This window comes from Dromaius novaehollandiae, chromosome 26 (genome assembly GCF_036370855.1).
Source record: "Dromaius novaehollandiae isolate bDroNov1 chromosome 26, bDroNov1.hap1, whole genome shotgun sequence".
In the NCBI taxonomy this organism is placed as follows: Eukaryota; Metazoa; Chordata; class Aves; order Casuariiformes; family Dromaiidae; genus Dromaius; species Dromaius novaehollandiae.
The window spans coordinates 8,581,736-8,602,648 of NC_088123.1; the positions used below are offsets into that span (position 1 = coordinate 8,581,736).

The window sequence follows — 20,913 nt, forward strand, 5'->3', positions numbered from 1 at the left end:
GCTCTTGGAATTGGGGTGGGCTAGGTACGAAACTGTTTTTCCTTCTGCTGATTGCAGCAGAACAGCGGAGCCGTTGCAAGCTCCTTCACTGCCAGCGGGCCCCTCGCCCCCCAGCCACGGGGGAGCGAGCCCCTTCCCCCAGCTGAGCTCCGAACCGCCGCCGCCCGGCTGCCTCCCCGCACAAACTCGCGGCTCTTCTCCCGACGGCCCCGACGGCAGCGCCGCGCTGCCCCCCCCCGCCCCCCCCCGCCCCGCGCGGTCCCGAGCCGCCGCGGCCCGTCCCGCTGCCGGCGGAGGATTTCGCCCCTTTTCACCTCCCGTCGCTCAGCGAACCGTCTCCTCGTCGGAAGGGGGGCAGGAAGGAATCCGTCCATCGCACATCCCCGGTTCTCTGGTTTTGCTGTTGACACAAACCATGCTGGAGAAGGTGAAGAAATCACGTTTATTTCTGCTTGGAGACTTGATTACATCACTGTCATCGATAATGTAATAGAATAATTCTATACTCCTGGAAGAAATCTAAGAATAAATATGAAAAAGTAAAATACTCTGTTCCCGCTGTCTCTGAGGTTGCGTGACGGTTAAATGCTGCTTTTACGGGATAGTTATCATATTTAGACTCTGTGCTGAATAAATATTATCTTGAAAGGGTAAAAAAATCCATCCAAATATCTTAACTCACCACAAAATTAAAAAAAGAAAAATCCATGTATTTGTCCAAAGCGAAGGTTAGTTACATGTTAATTAACGAATCCACACAGGAAACGCTCATTGTCCAAGAAAGGATCCTTCCTTCTTGCTAAGCAGTTCCTCTCCGCAGAAGACGTCTTGGTAGTTTTCCTTTTTTGGACTGGTGAATTACTACTGATTTTTCAGGCTGCAACACAGAAAAGAAGCAGCAGTAAGTTTCTTCCTTGCCCTTTCCAGTTTTGAGCTCGGTTTCTTTGCACCTCCTGAAGTTTCCGTCTAGGCATCTCTGTTTCACCCCTCACCGCGGCGGCTGCCGGGACATGGCGCGTCCTTTCCTCCCGGCAGACCGCGTGGACTCCCCACACCCCCCCTTTTAGCAGCCAAAGCTGTCACAAGATCTGGCAGGCGGAGGCTGATTCTGGGCAAAGTGACACTGGGGAGAACATGCAACTTTTTAACAACTAAAAAGTTTTGTGTGAACAATGGGGACACTCCCATTCCAAGAAAATATGCAACTAAAATTTCTATCTGAAATATAACCTCAATTTTAAGCACAGTTTTGAATTTTATGATAGAAAATTGCTGTAATGGTTTGGGAAAAAAAGCGTATTTTCTTTAGGTCCTCAATTTAAACTTGGTTAAAAGAGACTAGCAAACCCTGCAAAACTTGCTTATTTTAAAAATGACCCAAATGCAATTATTGGCAAATGAGGAATTTCTCATTCAGCAAGCATAGATGATCTCAGATTTATACTCTGAGAAACTGGGCTAATGTTTACGCTTTACGTTAAAATAATTAATCCACATCCAGACACAAACCAAAGATGCACCAGCCTTTTGGCAGCTTTCAAATTATGATCAAAACAGAAGATATCAGAGGTACCTTTATTTTCACCTACATTAAAAGGGAAGGGAGACAATTTAATCCTATAATGAGAGAAAGTATTACACACTCGGTCTTTATAGACAGTGTAATTATTCAGCTGCTGTCTGGAACCACTGAAATAATGACAAATTAAAATGCCTTTCAATCCCATCTACCTTTTATAACTATCCATCTTCTGGAGTTATCATCACTCTAAAGGCTTCTTCATACTTTAGGCAGCAGTCAGTATCTCACAGAAAGCACATGGAAAATGTCATTGCTACCAATAAAAGTTGCAGGCATCAAGAGAAGAAAAAGATTGTTTCAATGTGAGGCAGGTACAAGGTACAACTCAAGTACTTAAAATATTTTCCTGAAACTTAATGGAAACCTTATATCAAAGAACGTGTCCATTCTTGGAAAATAAACTTGGTTTATTGTATGGATTCTGCAGGAATAGAACTTACTTGTAAAACAAAATAAAAACAAGTAAATGATGATTAAAAGATCATACGTCTAAGAATATAACTCCAATTTAGTGACTGCAAGGAAGCGTTCAGAAATAACGTGCCTTTCAGACCGGGGAGCAGACGGGACGGTCCCATCCCGAGAACCGGCCGCCTCGACCCGCGCGGCGGGAGCTGGGCCCAGGGCGCCGGGCCCCGGGCTGCCAGGGCGCACGGGAGGGGGACCGAGCCCGGGGCACAGAGAAATAACTTTTTTGCATAAGATCCAACATGAAGGAGCTCAGGACAGGAACCTCCAGGCCTCCTTTTAATCCTATTTCTTGCTTTTTGGCATGCAATAGAACTGCAGACCCCTCAGAGCAGGGGCAGCGTGGTCCTGCCCCCGCAGCACGTGGCACGACGGGCTCCTAACCACCATCTCCGGACGCTGCTGGGACGGGGAAAGCCAGGGCAACGGGGGCAGCGGGTCCCGGTGCAGAACCGCCGAGGCAGCCTGCGCGCGACCCGTTTGCTCGTCCCAGGGAAGCCGCGAGAAAGCTGCTTTCCGCCCTGGTGGAGAAGCAAGGCAGGTGAGTTCTTGGCAGGAGATGGCTAACGGGTCCCCTCCTCCGAGGAGCGCCCCGGACCCTGGGCCACCTTCCACCTCGCGGCACCCGCGGGACCAGCCGAGCCCCCGCCCCGGCTTTGGCGACCGTGCGGTTAACGCCGAGGACCTTCCACAGCAGAGCCCGGCGACCCCGGAGCAGGAGAGAGGGCGCGATGCTGCTTCATTCATTTCTCAGCTTCTAAGTGCACGTTTGCTATGACAAACCCCACAACTAAGAACATGTTTCAGCCACAACAGGCTGCAAATATTTGTTTACACTTTCTTAAATAGACTGGAAAAAAAAATGGAAACACAATCATGGTGAAGAGTGACATTTCTCTAGGCACAAAATTTACAATATTTTGATTAGCTCCGATTTCGGAACAGCAAAGCAGCTTATGTTAATAAATACCCTATTCCAACTAGACATCTGTGTTCTCAATCGGGGGGGAAAAAAAAAGCCCTCACGGGCACCAAGCCTGCTGTCACTTGCTCCTCAGCAGGCCATTAATCATCGGGGCTGTAACGGGATGCAACCCAACGACTACATGAAGGGCCATGAAGAAAGATCTTCCGAACACACCTTCCAAAGTAAAAATGATTATTTGCAGTCCCCAGGCACTCATTCAGACTGCGTACTGCACTCCCCTGGTACGTTCAGACTCCCACTGAACTGTTTTACCAGAGCAATAGCTACAGGATCAGGTCCCATCTCTGCAAAAATCCTAAAATTAATCAGAAAGCATGAATTTGAAAGGGAAACCTGGGCCTGTATTAGCATCTATGAATGTGTAAATGAGTGGTTATAAAACCCTAGAATGCATTTGCAAGCTCCAGATATGGCAGAGAGGTCTGGCTGATCAAAGAGACAAAATAAAGGCCAGAAGATAAAATTCTTCTTTATGGAAGCTGGAATCATTATCCCCATATCATAAGACTCTTAATTACTAGGGCTGGATCTCAGCCTCCAATCGCTGACAACCAGAATGGCAGAGGATAACTCAAAGCTCTCGGTACTCTGCACTTTATTACAGCATTTGATAGATTTGCAACCAATGCAGACACGGCACTTGCATCAAACGTGGATCTGGGCTCCGGTATCCTCGCCAACAGGATCTTCCGTCCTTTCATTTGCAACCCCCCGAGGAACTGCTTCAAACCTGGAACTGGGCCCTGCGATTCATTTCCCCCAAACACGGCTATTTTCGCCTGGATACAGCAATGAACATAGCACACTTTCCCCAGTCCCACTGCGCATGCATGCTAACGAAAAAGAGAAGCGCTTTTTAGAAAGCCCTAAGTTAATATTCTGTACTAGTATTTCTTTGACCCCAGGAGCTGAATGTTCTGTCATCTTTCTTGCCTACCCAGGACTTTAATTCTCTGTTATTTATTGAAAAATTATTTTTAGCAGATCTTTCCAGTTTACATAAACCTGAAAAGAGAGAAGAGTTTTGTTTCTTTCAGCCCATTGTAAGCAGCAAAGAGCAAGGCCGGCATGTGATTCTCCTCCAATATTTCGGAGATAGCGTGACCTCATTCCTGCTGCTCCTCGCAAGCCGTGTTTTCGGTTGCCGTTGGTCCCCATAGAAACCGGGCTGCCTCTGCTGACCACGGTCCAGCGACAACGGGCGCCCGCACCGCCCCGCGCCCCGCTTGTCGTCCTGCGCCGTTGCTGCTTACTCGGCGGGGAATTAAAAAAACCCACGCATCTATTTCTGGAAAGCAAGTCAAACAATGACTCAATCATCTCTACACAGTTCGTAAATCCCTAATTAAAGGTTTCGTGCTCCTCCCCGCTGCAGATGTTCCAGAGTCCAGCCACGCTCAAACCTGCTTCTGTGCGTGCATGTGCACCGCGTGGGCACTCGGCGGGCGCGGGCTCGCCTCGGAGCCACGAACCGGAGATCCGCTTTTATAAGACGTTTAAAAAGCAGCCCTTGCTCGGCTGCTCTGGGTGAATGCCTAATTCCCACCAAAGCCACGAGGAACGCTGCCCAACCTTGATGTAAACAGAACAGATGCCAGATTTGTGATACCTTATCAGAAATATACTTCGTATCTGATTCTAACCCCAAATTCCTGAGTTTATTAAAAGATAAGAAAAAAAAAGATGCATATTTTTCCTTCACTTTCAAATATACAGCTTAAAATATCTGCACCCTGGAGAAAACAATGGTAGCTAGCAGACATTATCTTGCTTTGCATATTCATTGTCCAGGGGGATAAGAACTAGCTCAATACCAGCTACCTCCCTCTACATCTTTTATTCAACACCAGGATACCAGCCAAGGCACTTCCAGCTATTTTTTTTTTCCATTTCCCCACCTTTTGGTCAAACAAATTCAGTAGGAAGCATTCAAACAAGACCTTGAAATTCCAGTAAACAAACAGCTAAGTTCTCCCCTACAGATACTACCGGAGGAAGAAAGGGTCAGGGTAGCTGTTTTGCTAACAGGGCTCCAGAGCCACCAGCACCCCCGCTGAGAAGTGATGCAAGGTCCAAATAACGTGGTCTGCTAAGCAGTAGCTCAAGGGCTGCTAGATAGCGGGTTATTTAAAGCACACTCTGGCATGGCTTGGCTGTGTGTTACCCTCTGGAGAGCTCTCAAGAACTATAATAAATATCTATTACTTGACTCATTCCTCATATAATTTCTTCCCTGCTAAAGCAGCTTTTCAGAAGATGCCTCTGCCAGGCATTTTCTGGACGCCACCAGCTTCCAGCCTGTGATCACCTTTCCCTGTTAACCTGTCCCCAAAAGAAATCTCTCTCCTTTACAAATCTCTTTTTTTATTACATTAACTATGACAGCTACCTAAAATGTTTTGTTGCCTTGGAAACTGCAATCCACTAGCCTCAAACCAAACTATTAGGAAGAGGACGGTCTTGACACTAACCAGCAAAAAGGTGTAACCAGCCAAGGTATGCAAGAGGGCTGCAAGAGGCACGCTGCTCACTTGGCACGCAGACGCAGAGCCCACGTGCCTCACCCCACGCTTGGGAGAGCCAAGCTCCTGCGGGGACCGAGCCTTGCTCCGAGCGCTAAACCTCGATAACCTGACGCTTCCAGGCCTAGGAACAAAACGGCAGTGGAAACTCGCGTAGAAGCATCACGTCTGGATTTCAGAATGAACTTCCCATGCATGGAAGAGAGAATCACTTGTAGAAAGCAGGCTACAAAAGCCGAGATGCAGCTCTGCCAAAGTCTGTCGTGTTTCTGCTTCTCCGTATATTCCTCTGCGTTGGAAGCAAGGGTCAGCTGAGGGCACCTATCTTTAGTCACTGGCACACGAAAGCATTCAGAATACCTTTTCACAAGGTATTGATTTACAGCAATAGCAATGATGATTTCGTCCTCTTTGTCTGCAGCAGTTTCTATAGTCAGGAGCCTGGGCTGTATGTACCGCGTTACCTCTCTGAATTCTTTTATGACTTACTATTATCGTAAGCATACTCCTGTGCAGCCGGCTCTGTACAAACACCGTGTACAAGGTCATCTCTGTGTATGCGACAAATAAAAGAGCTGCTTTAAAGACACGCTCCAGACTTACCCCAGAGCTGCATCCCTGGGTCCAGCCACGTTTCGTAGCGCAGGCGACTGTTACAGACCCCTTAAACCGGAGCTGATCCAGGACAAGAGATTACGGTAACTCATTCCATCAGCCCCACATAGGGGACAATGCAGCCACAAAAATTTTTTTAGACTAGGAGAACAAAATCTGCTACATACTAATTACCGGGAGGGAAAAGCTTTTGTTTTGTACCAGCCCGAGCTGCCCACTATTGTCCCGCGTGCTGCTGTACTTTCCTACGGGAGCTGACGAGACCTGTGCTTTACACCGAGGTGCTTAGCCTCAAAGAAAATTGTGTAAGAATGAACAGTGAATAGAGGAAATAGAATAATCAGTGCAATTTCCCACAGAAATTGGTCAGATGAATGTCTCTAATTGGCATTCCGTTATTACATTTGTAACATACTTTCTTATGAATTTATTACTTTGTTTCCTCTTGTACTGAATGCCCATGAAGATCTCTTGGGGCCAGATTTAAATCATTATGAATAAATGATCAGACACTAAATTTAGAAAGACTGATAAGAATATTAATTTGCAAAAGAGGAAGGTCCTTAAAGAACCGTGGAAGTCCTGCAGGTCTGAGAGCCAGCCTGGTGCTCCCCGCACTGGCTGACTTGTCCTTACTGAGCTGAAAGAGAAATCAGCTTTCCTCACGTTTTTCGGAGCTCAGAAATCTCTGGGAATATCTGCGGATTTCACCCAGCCTTGACACTAAAATGACATAACGGCATTTGGCTTGCTGGCATCCGAATGAGACTGGTTGAGATGCCAGAGCCTCCATAAACCGGACTGCTGACTCCTAGCCCCGTTGCTGCACCGAGGTGCTGGGAGGGAACGTCGGCCCAGTCCTCCCAGCACCGGCCGCCGTGTCTTTCCTCACGGCCCTTCGCTGCTGAGCACAAGGTTTGTCTGAATTCTGGGACTTCCTGGCCAATGTTCTGGTTCCCGGGTGTCTCCGGTCTGGAAGAGCCACTCTCGCGAGCTCGGGTGACCGCAGGGTCCTTCTGCAGCCGCGAAGCCGGGACTCCCCGGCCCCCCCGAGCTACAGCCGGACCTCCCGTCCCACTCTCAGCTACGGAGTCCAGGTTCCTCTCTCCTACGGGGAGCAATAGAGGAACGTGAATTATCATCTAAACTCTTGCTGGTTTTTTACTCAGATATTCAGCTCAAGCCAAGGAAAAAAAATCCAGAGCTCTGCAGTGAATACGCTCCCTGTTAGGGAGCAGCTGAAGAAAAAGGGATGAAGCAGAAAGACCCTCAGTCTTTGAAATCTTTGTCAGAGTAAGTCAGAAGAACGCATTTGGGAAAGCAATAGATACAGAAGGAATTATCTTTCTGCAGGAATCACCTAAGGGCTGGAGAAGACCCTCTGCTAATTGCAGGTGATTGAAAAACAAAAGCAGAAGGTGTGGGCATAAAATAGAGAGTGTGAGGGAACAGGTCTGACCACACCACGAAGGCAGGCACCTCTCCTGATGCTGAAAATAGAAGCGCATCTTTTCTGCCCATCTCTCCTTCCTATCCACGAGGCTGCTCTGATTTGAAATGAACTGCTCTGTCCTTTGCAATAACAGCAGCAGCAACAACAGTAATGATAATGCAAACTCGGAAAGACTGGCAAGGGAGGGATAAATTACAGCTCTGTGTCCAGGCAGAACGTCGCAGCTGCTCGCCGTTCAGGTCTCCGACGGGAGGAACTGCCAGCTCCGTCTCCCAGCAGCGGGAATTCGTCGTGCCAGGCACCAGCACCGCTCCCACACGCCACGTACGTCACCCGGCGGAGCAGGGGCGCACGATCATCCAGAGGCACCAAGGGGGAACAGGGGCGCGGAGGCAGGAGACGAAGGACTCACGGCTCGCGAGCGCTTGTGGCACAGCCCCGCTGCGTCTGGACCGCCCGACCCAGCCCCTGCCCTGCAGACCCCCAGGACTGGCGGGTGCTGCCGGATCAGGCAGCGGTCACTCAGCCAACGCCCTTCCTTCCGCAGGACGCCACACATCCTCGGCAAAAAGCGGGGCGGGAGAACAACACCTCCGTAAGGAACCCGATGCCATCAGTCTGCTCTCTTAATTGAGATCCTGACTGTGACGACACGCTCCGGTCCAGGCAGGTAATATCTGGGAGACATTCAAACGCTCAGTGAATAAATAGGAGAGAGCTAATGTGAATAATGCAGGGAACCTCTGAAGGTCTAACATCAGCTGGGGAAAGACTGGGTTTGTCCTTTGGTATCTTAAGCAAAATTAGACATTACTACTTATGGCTGGTTTTGATCATCCTGCCTCATCTTCCGGACTGCTGCTAAAACTACCTGAAGTATCTTCCAGTGATTAATGACACCTTTTATATCCCTCTTCGAATCTGGGCAGTCCTCAGTGCTTCAGCCTGAAACAGTTCCCAGAGCTCACATGTAAGTGCATTAAAAGAGATTAGTTTATTAATCTACTCTTTGGTACCATGTATCTTTATCACTTCATTTTAATAATTTGTACTAATTGACAGAGCAGATTCCCTTCAAGTCTCAGAAAGTTGGCTAATAGGTAATTGCTTTAAATCACAGCACAAACATTTTCACTTGGAAACTTCTAATCCCATTATACTCTCAGTGTCTCTCCCGAGGTTTATCGCATGAAAGCGGCTCCAAACTCAGTATCGTTAGCCATGAACGTTCGTGGCACCGAGACTGGATGTTGTTAGCTCGTCCGCTTGCTGGGTCACTGTTGCCCATTTGTCCTCTATCCGTCCCAAAACAGGATGCACCTTCCAGCGCGAGGAGGGTACGGGCGGATACGCCCTTCCCCACCGTCCTCGGACGGGTCCCAAGCCCAGGCTGTTTCAGCGGGGAGGAGCGGCAGTGTCCTCAGCCGGGTGATGAGACGTGCGAGGCGCAGGGTGCTGGGCTGGGCTGCAAGCGCACGCAGCGCTGCGGAGAGCACAGGGAAGAAGCTCTCCTGCCTGAAGGCCTGTGATCTAAGGGAGAGGAGATAAGGAAAGGGCAGAGACCCAGAGGGACATTCAGAAAGATAACCTGGCGTGGAGATACCCAGAGGAGGGATGCTTAGAGGCGGGGTCTCCAGGAGAGACGAAGGATGTTCGGGAAAGCAGGACATCTATTCCTTTTAACTATCCCAACAAGGGCCTCCAGTCCCGGGACGTCGGCAGGTTCAGGACTCCCCAGCCCCCGGGAGCCTGCGGGACAACCCGACTTCTGCGAGCAGAAACCCGAGAAAGGAGCGCGCGTGTCCAGCAGCCAAGCGCAGCCGGCTTCCCGCGGGGCGCGATGGCGAGCCCCGACTGCCGGCAACAGAGAGCAAACAGCACTCTGCTTCTGGGGACACGGGAGACCAATCGGCATCCAGCCCTGCATTTCTGTCCCTGCAGGTACCTCCAATATCTGTGTTTATAAACACTCGGAGCTCCGCGGATGACAGGCTTATTGGTGTGTGAAGTGTTGTTATTATACATACCCACCTAGACAGATACAGACAGACCGAGGGCTATCAAGAAACATACGGAGGTACTCACTTGGTCTGGTGTTTGGAGCCCTTCAGATGAGCGTGATACTGCTCTATCGAGTTCAGAGTGACGTTGCAGATATTACAAGTGTAACTGCGCTTCAGGCCTGCGGAGAAAACCCAGAGCTGTTAATTGCACAAATCAGGGCAATTTCTCATTATTGCATTTAGAAGCCAGAACACTTGGGAACATTTTTTCCAAAGGGATCAATTCTCATTTAGCTCCTGGAACGAGCGGCTGGATTTGCTGAACACAGCAGCTGCTGACCTGCTCCAAACCCAGCTCCTCCGCAGCGCGAGCGAAGCCCGGGGCGGTTAACGGCTGCCGCACCCAAAGCTGGAAGCCCGGAGCTAAATCGCCTGGCAGATTTACTGTTGGCCGCGGTACCTGTCTACGGCTCCGGACCGCAAAGCAGCCCCTGCTTTACTAATTTCAGCCCTTCACAGGTGCAGCAACAAACAGCTATTTGTGAAGGTGTTGCTCTGGCTGCCGGCCCACCGAGCACCGCCGAACTACAAATAACACATCAGTGGGCTCAGAGTGAAAATGCCATCAGAACTGGGGAGTTTTTCGGCTTTTTTTTTTCCTTCCAGCAAATTTCTCCACCAGCTCTGCTACTTTCCATTTCACTGTTTATTTGATTGCCACAGCGACAGGTTATTTTCCCAGTCAATACACCACGTTTCACGTTGTCGTGATGCAACGTGCAGAGCAGGCGAGTGCAGCCGTCCAGCACCGCGCAGACGCGGGGCAGACGGTGCTGGTGACGGTGCGGCCGCCACGAAGGACGCGGGTCACGCGTGCAAACCTCACCCACGGGCAGCGGGAAGGAGACGATGGCCGTCAGAAGCACCGGATCGAACCCCAGGAAAACGCCCAGCACGACGCAAGCAGCGACTGCGGCCCGGCCTGTTCTCGTGTCCAAAGGCCAAAGCTGCATCCCAGAAGCAGCCGTCGGACCCCGGAGACCCACCTCCCCCCGGAGAGGCACGCTCGGGATTTCCTACACATCACATAATTTTCTCATCTACAGGAAAAGTGCTCGGATTGAACAGCATTTCTCCCCTAATTCACTGAGCTGCCTCTGGGCACAGGCTGCAGGGCAAAAGCCAGGCAATTAAGCAGATTCATGCACATCTCAAACAGAAGCTGCAAAACGATTTACGTCACAAAAACACAAAGTCACAAAAACATTCTCCCTGCACATTCACTGGAAACATCCGAGCCGAAGGACTGAATCGAACAGAACCGGCCTGTCCTTCGTCTGTTCAGCTAAGATCAAATTACAGCTTGGACGCAGATTCCGAGGCGTCCGCCACGGACGGGACGTTCCTGCTCACCCGAGAGCGCGCAGGCACAGCCGGAGAGCAGAGACCGCGGGACGACGACGGCAGCCGCAGCGCGAACGAGAGCGCGGTGACGGAGACGAGCCGCCTTCTTCGGAGACGGTTCTGACTGGGCTGCATATAAACAGTATTTAACTGACTGGCACCTAACACAAAAGCAGGAGGCAGAAGCCAGTTTGCGGATACCATAAAAAGTGCTCATTTAAAAACTGAAACAGCTTCTGGTTGCTTCTGAAGCTCAGTTTTGTATTGGAGACTAGCATTCAGAATGGGACAATTATTGTGGGTTTTCTTCTGAGAACATCCTTTCCGCTCCAGGTAATTTCAGAACTTTGAATAAAGCGAATTGTCCTGGGCGGCTCCCAGGGAACAGGGAAGCTCGGAGGCGAGGAAACGGAGCAATTCAGTCTCTGCAGCGCAGCTTGAGAAAAAGTCACCTGAGAGGCCCAGAGATACAAAAAAACTATTCCTAAAGTTTTGTACAAATACGAAACCAATTTTTTCCTCATCTGATAGTTTGTTTCCCAGCATTATTATTTAATGACTCCAGGCTGAGAGTATCCTCAGTTCTCTGCAGTACAGGGAAATACAGACTTTGCCTTCCCCCAAAAAAAGAAAATCCAAAAATAGGAACCTAGGAGACAATCAGAATCAGAGGGAAAAGGGAAAAGGCCTTTTCCCAAGACAGTTTGCTGTCCAGGGGCTGCCCAAAATGGCCAATGTTATTTCTGATTCGTGTCAGTTCAGATTTCCTGGAAAAGTGAGACTTTTGGTCCTCCGTCTGAGGTATTTATTCTTAGCGTCCTGGTGGACTCCTCCCTCCCCTGGAGGGGATATGAGCCTGCTTAGCAAATGACAGATCAAGTAATTATTTACATCCTAATATTCTGACTTTGCTTTTCTAGACAGGTTTTCACCTAAAACATTCCCTAATGACTTTTGCAATCACAGAAGAAAGTAATACTGCTAGAGGAGTCCTCTCAGAGCCGCAAAAGCTTTCAGGCACAGCAGATTCAATTTGCTTCTTTTCTTTTTTTTCTTTCTTTCCTTCTCCTTCCATAACTAAGTGACCTGGGCCACGAGACAGGCCATTAGCTGGGTTCAAAATGTATTTTTTGGGGGGAGAATTCGGAAGCGACTCCTGGTTGCACAAACGGAGCAAACGCGGCAGCCAGACGCGGCGGGTCAGCACAGCCCCGAGCGTCCCCGGGCAGGGACCGAGGCTCCTTGCTCACCGCGGTGCTCGTACAACTTAACTCCATCACGCTTTCACCTTGGGAAACGAGCACAGAGCTCTGAAAGCCACAGTCGCGGCTGTGCCTCAGCTAACATGCTTTCACCAAAAAGACAGAGTGGGGCTGAACGTACATTAAACGCCTTTTTCCCTTCTGGACATCCTTGAGAAAGAGATGGCAATCTCCGGGTCCTTACTCCCATTATAATGGGCAAAACTTGACATAAATTAAGCATATAAATTCAGGCCTAAGTGTTTCCAATTCCCCGATTCTCGTCTCCCTTAATACTCTGCGTGTAGCAGAGTGATTTCTTCTCTCCGCCTCTCTTTTGTATTTTAACCTCCTAATAATTCCCTTGGTGTCACAGGCTGTATTATCATCGCTGACATTAAACATACAGTGGCATTACAGTAAACCATTGATGCTAAAGTAATTTCTGTCCTATTCTCCTAAAAGAAAAAAAAAAAAAAAAGGAAATTGCAAATTTTAGAGCGCCTCTGCGGTCGGGTTTCTGTTTTGCACTGACTCACTTCCACGAAGACCTGAACAGCGCATTTCAAGCTCAATCGAAGGGCTCGGTTTAAAAATACCAGAGCTGTGGAATTCGTACCACGGGCTGCTGCGCTTTTTAAGGACATTTTTAATGTGCCATGTAGCAGTTGCTTTTGACTTCCCACAGCATTATTTCTTCACAGAAGTTGTTTAAATAATTCATTTAGGATGTGTAATGCGTGGCATTCTCAGATTTGACCAGTCGACGCTTACTATAATTAACTGGATGGGCTACAACTCATCACCCCCCAGCTATATCCAAAGACCCTCAGTAAAACCACCTATTTTGAAAAACGCAGGGGTTTTTAGTTCATTTAACTTCCACGGCGGTTTCCTGCCGGCCCCACAGGCTGCTAACCCCAGCCGCGGCGGCGGACGCGCAGCACGTCCCGGGCAGGTGCTGCTCCGCGGAGCGAGCCCGGGGACGGCCCGGGAGCAGGACCGCGGCCGCGAGAGGCTGGTAACGCTTTAAATTAAGGTAATAAGGCTCTAATGCTCAGCAGCTAATTTAACAGCATACATTAACCACAGCCTTATTGAATCTTAATTACTTGTGTAGGTGGAAACACTGCCAGCGATTACAGCGTCTAACCGGGGACACGGATTTTCTCCGGCAGCTCGTCGGAGCCGCTCGTGAGGGGGAATGACGGAGCTCCAGCCCTCGGCTGCGGCGCTCTGCAACGCGCGGCGGCGGCACCGGCCCGGCCCTGCAACCCCGCGACGGGGAACGCGTGCCGCCCGCACGGCGCGTGCCGGACCGACGCAAACGCGAGCGGATCCACCGCCGCCGCGGAGAAGCGAGCGGCCGGGAAGAGCGGCCGGAGGGGCATCCCGCGCTGCCGGAGGGGCGTCCCCAGCCCTCCCCACGGCCCCTCCGCCCAAACCCAACCTTCTGGGACTGACACTCGCATCGAAAATCCAAAGTGTGAAATCAGGTCCGCAGAACTGAGACACGGAGGAATGAAATTCGCTCCAGAAAAACTACGGAATGAAACCAACGGCAGCAATTACTGTGCGACCCACAGAAAACCATCAAAACTATCAAAACTATCAAATCCAATGTTTGATCGGACTCAGCTTCGCAAAGACTTCCAACCTGATCAAAACTGTGATTTCATAAAAGACCCGCCCAAAGCCCGAACAACCCGAGTCAGGACCGAGCATCCGCGTGGGGGGCGGCCGGCAGCGCCGAGGCGGGTCTCACCCGAACGGTTTGTGCCAGGAAACTCCGGGTTCGGCCTACGTTACCGTTTACTTTTGCATCCTCACGACACGTCAGCATCTCCCCGAATGGTGACATGTGTTAATGTAAAATTGAATGCACTCCTATACCCATTAAATAAAATATTAAAAAGTGAAGTCATTAATGTCACTCTGCATAAAACGCCTTACAAAACATTCCGGGGGAGAACTTGTTAAACTCTTCTTTACAAAGCAAAAGTGACAGCACAGAACAAGAAAATATTTATAGGGCACACAGGGAAATTATGAGCTGGGAAGGAATCAAACTCAGCCCTTTGCTGGGCTTTTCAAGACGGTGTCTGCAACGACGGCAATCTACCTGGCTGTGGAGGACACGAAGGCTTTGGGTGGCGACATCCCTGCGCAGCCGTTCCCATTCCGACTTACCGCCGAGGCCGCTTCCCCTCCTCCCCAGGGATTCACAGCGCAACCCCCTCGGACCTCGTCCCCTCGTGCCCGTGCATGGCTCGTCCCCCAGGGACCGAAATGCTCCGGGAAGAAAATTCACGTTGCTGCGGTCTGTGGATCCCAGCTAACCCGCACCGGGTGCACAAGCCCGTCCCGAATCCGCCTCCATCACTGGAAAGTTCAGGGATTTCCCGGCGGGCACCCGAGCGCCGGCGGAAAGGCAAGAGCCGACCCTCGGCACCGCCGGAGCGGGTCTGCTCCTGGACGTCAGCCGGTGCGCCAAGCCTTCCCTCCGCTTCTCCGTTCCCAGGTGTTTGTAGGAAGGGGAGGGAAGGACACGCCGCACCCCTTAACGACGCCCCGACTTCCAGGCGCCGCACCAGCTTCCAAAGCAGAAGCACTTTGCCGTTCGGCTCAGCACTAGCAACAAGCGGAGCCCGTTATTAACTAAATTCCTACGAACGCCGTCCCTCTGCCCCCGCAGAGGCCACCTGCCTCCGAGGGCAGCAAGATCGGGCTCGGCGAGCAGCGAGGCCGGCCGCGAAGCGAGACCGGAGAGACGCGACCCGCCGGAGCACGACACGGCCGCGGGAGCTCGGCGCTGCCGGACGGGAGCCCCGGTGCCGAGGCAGCCGCGTCGACGCGGTGGTGCTGAGCAGGCGCAAGCTGTCGGGCGGAAGATCCCAAACTTCACGATTTGTTATGACATTCACCAATTTTCGTCTTTTTACGACTCCCCTCGGGGTGGCTGGGGTGCAAGGGCAGTGCTGCAGGACGGAAACACTTGTAATTTCTCTCTCTTTCCAGCTACGTTCTCTACGAGTCTTGTTGAGGCCTGTTTCTTCTCCTGGCTTAACCTATGCGATAGCTGCAAGAGGGATGAAAAACACTAGATCTCACAGCATAAATCCAGGAGAAGAGCAGCAGGAGACCTGGTGCCCAGGCAGAGACGGCTGCATCGGGAAGCACCCTCTGCTCAGCCAGAGCGTTGGGACACCGCGACCGAGCGCTCGCTTGTGTCTGCTTTAGCTTAATACAGACCAGCCAAGCGGTGCTGTTATTAAGTTTCTTTTTTCTTTCTTTTTTTTCCCCCTTTCTCATTTCTGAAAAGAAAATAAGACTTCAAAATTGCAGGATGAACCCTTGGTAAGAAGAATCAATGCTTTTTGGTTCCTACAAACATCAGTCGTCCAAAAATACATCCCTATTCTTATTTCTGCAAATACACACTCATATTTATCGATAAATATTTTATTATAGCCATTATCAGAGCATCAAAGGCTGCTGAAACGTCGTACTTCAACCGACACTGCTCATCCCAGGCTTACACAATGCATCAAACCCTGGGCTCCCGCAGCGGTCAAAACAGAATTAATATTTAAATCGTGATGGAATAAGCCACCTGGGAGAGCACGGAAGGGGATGAGTTTGCGTTCCCGTGAATACCGAGGCAGCCAAACGAGCGCAGAACGCAGGGATCACCGCTACCATCCCTGCCACGTCCGGGCCAGCACCAGAACTGCTGGGCGTCTAAAGCAACGGTCAAACGCGAGATTTCACCGACCAACACGTGACAGGCTAACGCTGGGTATCCCCGATCTGTCGCTACTGCTGTTTTTCTTGAAGTAACATACACCCTTCTATCCGCCACGGTAAAGCTGTTTTCTTAGACGTACGGGAGATCCCGTTCCACGTCACTTATCACAGGGATCTGCTTTCTGCGTCTGTAGACGCCTGCTCTAGCCTCACCGCCACACGCACGAGGCAAGGTATGGCACAGACACCATCTAATAAGGCCTGTGAAAAGGCGGTTTTCTAGCGGAGAACCTGCCCCAGCGGCGGAGGCACGCGTGGCAGAGCACCGTCAGCGGGCTGCCCTGCCCGGGACGGCTCCCCGCACCGCCGAATCCAGCTGCAGACCGCAGTAAATTTAAAAACAAGCATGGACTGGTAAGTACATGAAGTCCTCCAATTGCAACACTCCCAGGCACAAACTAATGGATAAAGCACTTTGCAAGTGATTTATCGACAGTCAGTGGCATCCTCGGCCACTCCTGAGGCCGGCGCAGTGCGAAGCGCCAAGCGCTTCCATGTCATCGTCCCAGGTTGTTTCTCCCTGCCTATTTTCGACAGAGGATAGTGACTCAGCCCCATGAATCATTTATGGCATTGTGACTCATCCTAGGTAGCACATGAAGGATCTGGATAACCATTACAAGGTTTATCGGAGATCAAGAAACGCACAGCCTACTGCATAGTCATTAGTATTTAAAGGAAAATTATTTCATTTAGCGAGAAAAAAATGAGACCTTAAAACGTTAATGGGATGTCTTGCTGGCAAAGCAGACATCCTCTCCCACAGGGCTTTGAAAGTCAAACCTGCACTCTTTCCTCAGCCCATTTCAGCTAAATATACTGTGTGCATACAGGATTATAATCAGGGACCACAGAGAAAACTCTCTCAAAAGGAGAGCGTTACCTCTTCTCCTGTAATTGCAGCTCAGTGTTAAAAAGGAGGGTTTTTTAAGAATTCAGTATTATGCCACATCCTCAGGTGGTATAAATTAGTGCATCTCTATAAACACGGGGAATTTTATGCCAGCCAAGGATCGGAGCCAGTCCTTTCTCAGTGCAAAGCGGCTATTGAAGGCAGGACGGTGAAAGAGGGACCGGAGACGCTGCCGGTTTCCCGGGGCTGCGGGAGCAGGCAGGGCCGGGCGCATCCCCAAAGCTCGCGCACAAGGGGAGCTCCCGGGAAGAGCGCAGAGGCCCGAAGCAGGGTCGCGCTCCCGCACAAGCGGCATCCCGGTCTCCCGGGTGGGACACTCCGGGCCCCTTTTGCTAATGGAAACACAGCCCCTTGGGCACCCCCGGACGCCTGGGCCCCGCGGCGTGCGGGACCGCTGCTCACCGCTGCCGGGAGAGCGGGGGAACGGCTGTCCGTGCCCCCACGGCACGCGCTTCTATTGCTCGTCTGCGAGCCGGCCGGCGGGACGGGGCAGCGCTCACCTCGCAGCTCGCCCAGGTCCAGCGTCTTGCCCAGCTGCTGCAGCAGCTCGGCCCGGGCCGCGTTCTTCTTGTGCTTTTTGCCGTCGTAGTGCTGCTGTGCCATCACGGGGTTGTTGAACCAGGCGGCGCAGAGCTGGCAGTGCCGGTCCGAGTCCCTCCGGGGATGGGCCGGGGACACCACCGGGGACCCCGCCGCGGGCGGCTGCTTCAGCGAGCCCAGAGCCGTTTCTGCAAAGGAAGCAGGCAGAAGGCGGTTTTTTCCAGGCTGGTGCCGCTGTCGAGAAAACACCAGCCCCGGAGGCAGAGCCCACATTCGACACAAGGAGTAATTAGCAGCAGTTAGTGTCCCACTGGGTCTTTTGGATGGTACCGCTTGGAAATCTACCATTCCTCATAAAAAGCAGAATGAAGAGACAGCACAAAACCGCTCCTCAGCTGTCTGCGTTCCCCTGCCGTTACCTGGCTTATCATTATCACGACTAAACCTGCACAGGTTCTCTCGCTTAAGCTGTGACTTCATGAAAAATTGCCAGTGAATAATAAACAAAACGTGCAAAGCCGTCTACTCCTCGAGATAGGGAGACAGACTTATAATTATCTCAGGGTTCTTATTTTTCAATTTATTTGATCTCGGAAGGAATAGGGAAAGCTGTAATAGTTTTAAATTGCCACAGATGCCAAAGATATTCAGTAGCCAGTCTCCTCACTTAAATGTCTTCACGTTATGAAGTGACAGGTGCTAGCAACACACGACCTGCTTTTAGCTCCATTTCCCACCAGATTCGCTACGTGGTTCTCTGAGAACACAAGCCTGATCCAAATAATTTCAGAAGAAAAATGGGTGATTAGTCCTTACACAATGCAGCAGCAGCTTGTTTGCCACCGTTTTTCTATCTTGTGCGATATAAATGACAAAGCCATGGAAAAATAGTTTAAAATAAAACAAAGTTTAGGTAACATTGGTATGTAAAAATACACAGTGACTAGCGCTTAATTACCACACCTCATTCAAATATTCCTTTTTATGTGGTCTTCCTTTTTTAGATGAAATGCCTGCCATCTAAATAATTAACAAACCGTGCTCGCTGCACGGTACAAGAATAGGCCAATTTGACGGTTCTGAAAGGGAGCTGGAGGGCTCCTCGTCGGATCAAGGGGCTCCTCGCTCTTGCAAGAGCTTCCGAGAGTGATGGGGCGACTTCGCTATCCGGCTCCGCCGGCGGCAGCAGCGAGCACGTCCAGGGTCCCTTCAGACGTGTAATCGTGACCGGACCCACCACGATCGCCTCCGCGGCTCAGGAGAATTAATATCGCTACGAATATGCTGCTGACCTGCGCGGGAACGGATGTCTATTAACTTTCCTCGAGGAAACCGTATCTCACGTATAGCGTTACTTACAACCTTATCCATTTTCAGGCTTTTATAAGCTTCTATTGTTTTTGATGACAACTGCAGAGGTATCAGATTTTCGTCGCCTGAGTTATTGCTGGTTCTGAAATGCCGCCGCCCTCCTTCCCGGCCTTCTGCAGAGAAACGCCTCGAGAAGACGTTTCTGAGCCGTTTCCGCTGACCTGACCCGCGCTCAGCAGCATTAACAAAACGACCTCTCTTGGACATTAGTTAATAAAGTGATTACGGAACTGATTTTTGCTGAAGACACTTATCCTCCTCCTCATTCTGATGTCTGGCAAACCGTGCACTCGCTCGGTCTGGGTTTATTTGCTCCCGCAAGAGGAGCCCCTGCCTCGCCTTCGCGTCACTAGCCTAGGTGGAGAGGAGGTAAAATGCCGGCAAATACGGCTCTTTTCCTTCTCCTTCGCCCGTTGCAGGCTGCCTGCTCTGTGCCGGGGGCCGCGAGGCCGGTCCGGGCGAGCCTGGCCCGCGCGGAGGGCAGCCGGGAGCCCGGCCGCAGCGGCAGCAGCAACCGTCCCTGGACGCGCCGGCGGGCAGCAACGGGGGCTCGGGAGGGACCGGCCCGCGGCGTGCTCCAAAACGCAACGCGCTGGACGCTGCCCGGGACGGTCCCTTGTGCGCAGCCCCACGCGGCAGCAGCGCAGACGCACCCGACCCCCCCGAGCTGCCGCCAACAGAAACAGCCGCGCAGGCGTATCCAAGGGCCGAGCCGCGGGACGAAGCAGGGCAATTAGGGAGAAAACCCAGCAAACGAGCCCAGGTGCGCTCGCCCGGCCGCGACGTCCTCGCGGCCATCGTACCTGCCTCAGATCCGCTCGGCGGCCCCAGCCAGCCCCGAGGCGTGCTGAACCAACCTGACAATTAACGAAAACGTCCAGCACCTTCCAAACCCTCCTGCGGAGAAATAGATGAGAGCTGACTTCCGTACAAACGTGGGTTTATCTTTTTGATATGCACTGCATAACTACTGCAGCACAGGGAAAATCATCATTCCCTCCGCAGCAACAAGAAAATTAATAAACACTCACAAAACATCAAATGTTAAAAACGTGTTTTTCCATCCTAAAACACAAACACGAAAGCTGCAAGTTTGACTATTTCAACTATTTCGAAATGCTAAGTAGTTCATGACAGTCTGCCTTACATTCCCTTTCGCTGTGGGAGGGAAGTGAGAAAGCCTTACTTTACTGCAAGAAGCAAAATGTAAAGTTAGAAACACTTTAGCACTCTGGCAAAGAACTAATGTTTGCCTTATTTCTGCATGCAAAGCTTTTCGTTCACAGCCATATTTAAACGGCACCCAACTTTTCGTAATTGCCATCCTCCAGGAACGCAGCACGAGTGAGAAAGGAACTGAATCATGACAAAGGGGTTGAAAAAACACAGTTTTCTTCAAAAGACAAATTCGGGGCAGGACAGGGCCGTGAGCCCCGCAGCCACGGCGCTTCCCGAGAAGATGATTCACGATCGACCGCGCGAGGCTTCCGCTGCCGAAGCGCCGATTCCCACCGTCCCGAAACAAGGTCTGTGGGTACCTGCGCTTTGATAAACGAAGGCAGCAGCTATTATTTTCCCATAATGCTTCGTTTTGCAGCTCACGCCGATGCCTGGATGCAAGCTGACAGAAGAGGTTGGAAACGACTGGAGAGATTCATCAGAAGTAGAGGTGACAAAGCCGCTTGAGGGAACAAGTCAACCTTGTACGGCAGAAGCAAGAGAAGCATCACAAATATTTTACTACGGTGATGAGACATCACTTTCCTGTTGTGAAAACCTTATTGCCAAGTCACTCCTCCCTCTTCTAAAAGCACCAGAGAAATTAAAGATCAGTATTTCACTGAGATGGTAAAATGGAAAGTTTTAACTCCTTAAAAATTTGAGAATAGACCGAATTTTCTATGGGACTGATGAGACAGAAAACACAGAATACTAAACAGCAGCCTGTCCACAGGCAGGATGCAGTCGTCAGCGCGCACAGAAGGCATCTGCAAAACAGACCTGCG

At 50.9% G+C, this 20,913-nt stretch overlaps 1 protein-coding gene across 6 annotated transcripts in view; it reads right to left on the reverse strand.

Annotated features, from left to right (window-relative positions):
• Nucleotides 1-423: 423 nt before the first annotated feature.
• The window catches only part of ZMAT4 (zinc finger matrin-type 4), an 84,100-nt gene continuing 63,610 nt past the window's right edge, over nt 424-20,913 (reverse strand). For all 6 annotated transcript variants that reach the window (XM_064497719.1, XM_026112239.2, XM_026112237.2 and 3 more), the window contains 3 exons: nt 17,497-17,724; nt 9,714-9,810; nt 424-877 (listed from right to left, as the gene is read on the reverse strand). In XM_064497719.1, the coding sequence (XP_064353789.1) occupies nt 862-877; nt 9,714-9,810; nt 17,497-17,724 (341 nt within the window). In that variant the 3' untranslated portion in view covers nt 424-861. The remainder of the gene's footprint in view (nt 878-9,713; nt 9,811-17,496; nt 17,725-20,913) is intronic.